The following is an 8,417-nucleotide window of genomic DNA, read 5'->3' on the forward strand; positions in this document are numbered from 1 at the left end:
TACTAGCCAAAATAGGGGATTCAATTTGGGACTGTTTGGTTGATCAAGAATTCATTGAAAGAGTACAGATTTCCTCCGTTTGGTTGCACATTGTGGAATTGGAATACTAGCCAAAACAACCGTAGGAGTTAAAAAGTGAATGAGCATACACAGCAGCAATACTAATTGGTGAAGGCCTGATATTATTAAAAGTTTTGCTTCACTCCAGTAGCAATGACAGATACTAGCCACGATGGAGTCAGGTGTTGAAATAGATGGGTAAAATGCTGAAAGTTATGGCAGAAATCCACGTCTTTATAGACCATGTCAGATTGTTGACAAAGCCCGATGAAACATAAGCACCATATTCAGTAGATGGGGATTAAGAAACATTAGAAACATTATGACAAATAAAATGCAGATATGTTTCAGGTGTCTTTGTTGCTAACAACTAGTCAAAAAAATACAAACAGCAAAAAGTATGGAGGATATATATGAAGGTAGTGATCTATGTGGGCAACTCCAGACGCGGCAAACATATGAGCAAGTAATAGCGGAATATTTTTCCCCCCATTTAAAAAGATTAAATTTCAAAAATTTGTGCAAAAATAGGCACCCCCAGATGGTCATCTGGATGTCAAACTTAAATTTTACTTTAGTTGAAATTCTCATTTTCAAAAAATGGGATTTAAAATGGGAATTCCAAATAACAAGTATTTTGAAGGAATTTAGAATTCTTGTTTTGGGGGTCAAATGGAGATACCGAATTCTACTTTTTTCCCAATTCCAATTCCGATTGTGCGGACCCAAACAATGGATTAGAAATTTTTTAGAATTCCGAATGCCAATTCCATTCTAATTCCAGCTACCAAATGGGCCCTTAGTTTTAACCCTCAAAAACAATTCAAACAATTAAAAATGAATTGAGAAGAAATTTGCATACATACCTTTTATCTCAAGAAAACCTTAGTTATTGATTCATGATACAAATCCGATTTGGGCACATGAATCGGATATGTGGATTTGCAAATTTTTTTCCCAATCAGGATTTGTAAATATATATAGTTTTAAAATTATGTATATTTCTCTCAGTTTTTACATATTGCATAAAAAGGGTATTTTAGGGTTAGAAAGCAAAATATATATTCAAAAAGTCAATAAATAAGTTAGACCCACTTAAAGCTGTTGATCCTTGAGGATTCACATTGGATCCTTGAAGATCTGTGCCAGATTTGTGTTGGATTTGTGCTGATCTAGATAGGATCCTTGTTTTACGCAATGGATTCGTCTAGATTTGTGGCTTGCGAATCCGAACAAATCCATAGTGTAAAACAAGGATCTTGTCTGGATCAGCACGAATCTGGATTCAGATTGGATCTGATCCGGATCCGACCCCTAGGGCATAAGTCTAGTAACTAAAGAGGAAGCCTCTTGAACTACTTGCAAAAGGAAAGATTCTTCACCAAATCGCATTAAACTTTGAGAAGCTGAAATCTTTCCAAATAATAAAAAGGGTATTTTAGGGTTAGAAAGCAAAATATATATTTAAAAAGTCATTAAATAAGTTAGACCCACTTAAAGCCGTCGATCCTTGAGGATTCACACTGGATCCTTGAAGATCCGTGCTAGATTTGTGTTGATCTGGACAGGATCCGTGTTTTACACAGTGGATTCGTTTGGATTTGCGGCCCGCGAATCCGAACAAATCCATAGTGTAAAACAAGGATCCTGTCTGGATCCAGTGCGAATTTGGATTAAGATTGGATCCAATCCGGATCCAACCCCTAGGGCACGAGTTTGGTAACTAAAGAGGAAAACTCTTGAATTACTTGCAAAAGGAAAGATTCTTCACCAAATCGCGTGAAACTTTGAGAAGCTGAAATCTTTCCAAATAATCCAAAGTCCAAAAGCCCACAAAAATCTTTCTTCAAAAATTTGTCCCCCGAATTTTTCCCATTGTTTTTGACAAAAACTCTCAAAATCTTCTAAAACCAAGTTGAGTAAAAATGAATAAAAAATGCCCTTTAAATTTTTGTTCTCCACATTTTAAACTTTTTCATAAAATATAAAACCAACCCCTTTATAAAATTTCATCCCCCATCAAGATAAATCCAAAAGCCAAAATAAATATGTAAATTCCAACATAATAAAACTCCCTTTTGAATTATCCGGTTACAACAATTATGCTAAGGCTAAACATTCTGGCAATGAACATGGAACAATGATTAATTATGACATGGGATTACACACAACATGTACAACCATACAAAACATAATATTCATGGCTGTATGTCGCCTCATTGCAACTGGTGCATAAAAGCATCTCGGGGAAAACTGTTCTCTTAAAGCTGGATCGACTATACTGGCTAATGTATTTTGGCCACATAATGGCCTCCATATTTAACCACTGTTGGAGTTAATATATATCATTTAGGCACGCTTTCAGGGGAAGTTGATGCCCAGTACCTGTCCACGTTAGTATAATAGCCAAAGCACGTGTATATGTAATAGCCAACAACAAAAAGCGATCGAGGCATTGTATAAATCCCACAAATGAGTGACTGTGACTTTATCCCACTTTGCACAAGCACATCAGACAGGATCCGTAAATCATTAATATAATCATAACCATGAACAACCATCTAACTCATAGCATGAAATTGAACATCATCAGGTATCACAAAAAATATGTATGCTAATCATCGAACATGCAGATGTCATCACATAATCTCTAAAATACCATAGTTCTCATATAATACAAGAATATTTTACCAGATCACATAATACAAGAATATTTTAGTCTGAAAACCAAAATATCACCATGAAATATAAATGCACCAGTCATCATCATACAGCATCATGGCATCACTGACATACACATCATGCATATATGATCACTATTGAATCAGCTGAATGATTAACTACTCACAACAGCAATGACATCATATGGACAAAAGAATAGATCAGCAATCAATAGATATATAACAAGCACATCCTGACTCTAGCTCGGATCAAAAGAATAGATATATAATATATCAACACAGTAGGCACTACAATTACAAACTATACAATCTAAAAATGACAAACTAATTAAATGTAATTATATTAATGGTGAAATTTGTATACTGTGCCATTTTTCATTTAGTTTTATGCTTGTTTTGAGGAGAGTACCTTGATACATTGACATATTGACAATTGGAATATTTTGTGCAAATTTTAGTCTCTTGCCCTGTGTCACCTATGTATCCATTACACACATTTCTATATGGTTACCCCTTGTACCATTATGGTCACACGCTCCTATACATTCCCTTTATCTGCTTATCTCTTACATATATGCACACACATATTTCCCTACATACGTTACCCACTTGGCTTTGGCCCATTTCATGTTCTAGGACAAGTTAATGGTCTTGTGAATATCCTCACAGTTGCAGACTAGTCTTTCCCAAATTCACAATTTAGAAGTCAAATTTATCTCATCTTTTACTAATCTATTTCCTCCAAGGGCTACCTAAACACAAATTTATGTGATTTGTTGCTATGTCCATGTGTTCAAAGGCATTGATGCATTCATTTTAATCATCCAAAATTTGAGAGCTATGTTTGCATGAGCATTTTTATTGGTGCAGCGTCAAAAGTATGAACTGTATGGAGCCTACCAAATTTTAGAATATATTGCCTCCACATTATCCTTGGTGACAAAGACACATTTTCTAGCTTTATTGATTCATTTGCCTCAATTCACATATAGGCAAGAAGTTGGATATCTTTCTCATTAACTTTGCATTTGCTTTCAAAAATAATTCCCTTTTTGCGTCCATTGTGATCACATTGGTGATGATCTGCGAGACTTCTCAAATCAAATGTCTACATGTTGAAAGTATAGAGAATTTTAAGCCTTTCAGCCTAGTTTTGAGTTACATTTCATTTTTTGATTTCTTCCCAAAGAAAAGGGAGCTATCACCTTTCCTGAACTTGCTAGCCTCATCCCTCAGAATGAAGCCAACTACTGGGAGGCCTAGTTTGTGGCATATTCTATTTGTTTGAGCAGTGATATTACAGTGCAAGTGATATGGTATAATGAAAAGTGACAGATACAAAGTTAAGAAATCTTATTGCAATCAGACTTTGTAATTACCATGTTGACAACTTGTGCAGCAAAGTGCTTTTCCAACCTGGCAAGGAATTTCATCTTTGTTTTTTTAGAAGATTTCTACGTGGATACATTCTTGATTTAAATGAATAAGGCACCCAAATAGTTGCATTGGAATTTTGTGGAATTTAATTAGAATTATGTTATTTTGGCTCCTCTGATGTGCAGTTGGACTTGGAGAAAGCAATGATGGACTGCTTGTATGCCAAATGTGAGTTGGCTTTAACGTTTTCTTCTTACTGGATTAATAATGCTGCATGCAAAATTACCTTGCAGATCTAATGCATGTTATACATGGTTCATCCAAGGTTTTGAATGTTCTTTTAGAGTGCCCATAAGATATGCTTCTGCACTTAGTTAAGGGGACTACTGGACCATGTGGAAACTTATCTTACGGGTCTAATGCATGTTATATATTGCCCATAGTTTAGTGGTTGTTTCCACAATTAGGACTGTTGGACCATGTGAAAATTGCTTTTACAGCTCTAATGCATGTGATATATGGTTCATTCAAGATTTTTGAGTGTTATGTTCCAAGACTAGATATATGATTATCTGCTGCTATTTTAGTGGATATTTTCAACTTTGCATAATTGGGATAACTGCTCACTAGATTAATTGCTGTTGTTAATTGATACCCAGTTGCTATCTGGGAGGTGCTTTACACATAATTAAATATATTGCTTTCAAAATTGTTGTGAATAATGTCACCAAATTGACTATTTACTTTTGTAATTAGGTACTCCTTGCATCACAGACTGTGTGATGGCTGAACTGGAAAAGCTAGGACAGAAGTATCGTGTTGCCTTACGGTATATGATGCATCTTGTTTTGTATCATACATGTGATCAAAATTTAATCTTTAGCATGAATAATATGTCCACATCAGGCATTAATGTATTCGGTACTTACAGAATATGAATTATTTTAATACGAGAGCTCTCTTATCTGGCCCAGTTGTTGTGAATTGATTGAAATGGAATTAAATTGATAGATGTACTTAAATTAGGTAAATATTTAATTATAGAATTGTTGGCTTTCACTTGAGTTGAAATTCTAACAAATATACTAATAAAACTACTATTTCTACTAATAATATTTTTACAGAATTGCAAAGGATCCTCGTTTTGATAGGTTGCCTTGCACTCATAAAGGCACTTATGCAGATGACTGCATTGTAGAACGTGTTACCCAGGTAATATCTTTTGAAATTACTCTCCCAGCATTTGTGCTGTTTTTTAATGGTTTGTGAGTGAAGAAAGTGTTTTGTCATTGGTATATTTTGGTTACATGGGCTGCTTATTTGGATTAATGGCTGTGGTATTTGTATTGCAAACAGCATAAGTGCTATATTGTGGCCACATGCGATAGGGATTTAAAACGTCGAATTCGAAAGGTATCTTACTTTTACTGATGAGTATCGCCTATTGGTGGAATGAATTTCCATTAATGCATATATTACTAATGTATACATTATGGCGCAGATTCCTGGTGTACCTATTATGTACATTACTCAACACAAATATTCTATTGAACGTTTGCCAGAAGCAACTATAGGAGGCGGTATGCTTATATTTTCATTATGTAATATTCTTTGTATTTTACAATGTTTTTGGGATTGCCTTAATTTTTTTCTTATTTGCTATTTCTTTTTTATATATGCCAGCACCACGATTTTAGTGCTGATGGTTGTCAGGAATTAGATGAACCATGCACAATTCTGTAAGTAGAGTCTCTTATTCTTCTATAATCTTTATTCTCAGCAGTGTGGGTAAGTCATATTTTGATTAACCTGGTAACAATTTCGGTAATATTCTTCTCGAGGACATGAACCATATTTTGGGGCATTTGTTCCTCTTGTAAAGCACATTTCAAGGAAACTAGAAAAAGAGTCAATTTACCTCAATCTTTATATGATATATCCAACAACTATCCGAGCAAAGGGTACTGCACATTGAGTGTTCTCCAGAATTACTTTTGGAGAATTCTAAGTAATTTAAGGTCATAATGGAGTTTCTGAGAAAATGTTGTAGCCTAAAAGAACTGAATAATTTTGGTATTGCAATGAAACTGATTTTGTTTTATCTCAAGTGTCTATAGTGTAAGCTATTTCAAAATGCTAAGTTTATTTTTGTTGATTGTGTAGGCTGGTCCATTCATCCGTGTGATTTTAACCTCCTTTATTATGATCCTTTTTGTTGGTGTGAAACATAACCATTTAAAGTAGGCTTATTGTGGTTAAATGGAAGTAAATTGAGTTGATTCAAATTCAGAATACAAGAAGTTACAATATTCTCATAGTGCTTATTTTTCAAAATTATTTCCTCTATTTTGTTTAATGGACAATATTATCATAATTTATGCATATTATTTCATGAGGACACATCATTTATGCCATAAAGATTGCATGTCTTTTCTGTTGAAGTGATCAACCTCCCAAGAAAACAACCTGCAGGATAATCTTCAAGAAGAGTCGAATATTTTGCCAGAAGGTGAAAAGTGATATTGAGATATGAAATAATGTACAGAGCCTTTCTAATAAAGGCAAGGACAAAGAGAGCCAGCAATAAGCTGACAAATAACAAATTAATAATAAAAATGTAATAATGCCTAAGTTAAACAGCTGGGATATTAATTTACTCAACATTTTCAAACATTTTTCTTCTTCCAGAGATTAAACTTTGACATCACTGGATCCCTCTGATATGCCCCAGATCCTGATCCCGGTACGATCTGGATCCTGATTCTGCTCCAATTCCACTTAGATCTGTATGGGAATCTGGATTCTCAGTGGATTTCCAGGTGGATTCTGGGCATGTGTTGGCTCTTTTAGCCTTCAAAGGACTTAAATGATCACTGCCAATAAATTGTTCTATAACTAGACATCCACTTTGTATAAATATATTGAAATTTAGAAGCAAATAACTCAACAATAGCATGGAGGGGCATTTTTGGAATGGCAACCAGACCTAGTTTTTAAAAAATGCATACCAGAAAACAAAGAAATAGGTACAAGAATCTCAGAGCGGAACAGTGTAATGAACAAGTAGGAAGAAAAATTCAACAGAAGTGTCAGATTCACTTTTACTCAGTTACATTGTTGTTGGGGACGGGGGATGCCGGAACAGGGGAGAGGTTTCCGGGATGGGGGGATTGCGGCTAGGGGGCTGCAAGAAGGGGTTGTATATACTATATACTATACATATGGTACTTAAAATGTTAGCTATGAAAATTTATATGAGACTATTAAGAAGTAAAAATACTAATTGAGTAGCATGAAGGGAGGCCTCTAGTCATCCTTCGAGAGGCCAGGCCTCAGGTGCCTGACTGGTGGCTAATGGGTGGTGCAGCTGGGGACTCCCGAAGTCCTGGGGACACTAGCACTTTTGGGGTGGGAGGGGCATGTGCTCCCTTGGAACACTGTTTTCCTGTAATGCTCTCAATATCTATTGCCAAAATCTTTCCAGCAAATCTCCTTCACACCCAAACTAAAAAAATTCTATTGAAATTCTCATCTTTCCTTTTGTGCATTGTAGACATGATTTCTTTTGTCCATGGAAAATAATAGAACATGCTTTCAGGAAAGTTTTGCTATTTCATATCTTTAATATTCTTTAGTTTGATCAGAGAATATATCTGTAGTCTTAGATAAAGTTGAAGAGGAGCCAAATGTTGACCTTGACGTACTGAAATTTGCCCAAAATTTTGTTTTGCCAGATATGAACCAATACCAGGATAAAATATGGTTTTCTGCTTACATACTTTCAAGAAGGCTCTACCTAATAAGACCTTGGAAAAATACATGTTTGTAATTTCTGTCATGGTTTAGGGCAGCAGCATCTGTGAGGAGTCACATTCATGGAATTTCCAAGCTTGTCAATATTTCTAAGCAATTTCTTTTGCTTGTTCAAGTGTTTAAATGATCATTTTGTCATAGTTTTTAGCAGCCAAATCATTTCACGACAACACAAGGATTACACTTTTTTTTAAACCTTCCTTTTGGTAATTTTTCTTTATATAAATTATATATCATAGAGACAGCTGACCGTTTTAAAGATTTAATGCGTTTTTGGGGGATCAGAGTATGGTTTTCGTTGACACAGGCTCAAGAAAGGTCTACCAAATAAAACCCAGGAATAATTTGTGTTTGGTGTATAAATGTTGTTTTCTGTAGAAACCAGGAAGAGTATCTCTAAGGACTCGTGGAATTATCCATGTCTTTTTATGAGATGTCTCTGAGCAATTGCTTTTTCTTGTTCAGTTGTTGAAATGATCATATTGT

General features: G+C 35.0%; 1 protein-coding gene across 3 annotated transcripts in view; it reads left to right on the top strand.

Moving 5' to 3' along the window:
• The window catches only part of LOC149549884 (PIN domain-like family protein), a 72,334-nt gene extending 64,137 nt beyond the window's left edge, over window positions 1–8,197 (top strand). For all 3 annotated transcript variants that reach the window (XM_089793102.1, XM_089793103.1, XM_089793104.1), the window contains 7 exons: window positions 4,304–4,346; window positions 4,875–4,947; window positions 5,243–5,330; window positions 5,475–5,531; window positions 5,620–5,698; window positions 5,802–5,857; window positions 7,853–8,197. In XM_089793102.1, coding sequence (XP_089649228.1) covers window positions 4,304–4,346; window positions 4,875–4,947; window positions 5,243–5,330; window positions 5,475–5,531; window positions 5,620–5,698; window positions 5,802–5,815 — 354 coding nt within the window. In that variant the 3' untranslated portion in view covers window positions 5,816–5,857; window positions 7,853–8,197. The remainder of the gene's footprint in view (window positions 1–4,303; window positions 4,347–4,874; window positions 4,948–5,242; window positions 5,331–5,474; window positions 5,532–5,619; window positions 5,699–5,801; window positions 5,858–7,852) is intronic.
• Window positions 8,198–8,417: the final 220 nt, after the last annotated feature.

Source organism: Cupressus sempervirens, chromosome 7 (genome assembly GCF_028749045.1).
Source record: "Cupressus sempervirens isolate cs-2001-9-10 chromosome 7, ASM2874904v1, whole genome shotgun sequence".
Taxonomy (NCBI): domain Eukaryota; kingdom Viridiplantae; phylum Streptophyta; class Pinopsida; order Cupressales; family Cupressaceae; genus Cupressus; species Cupressus sempervirens.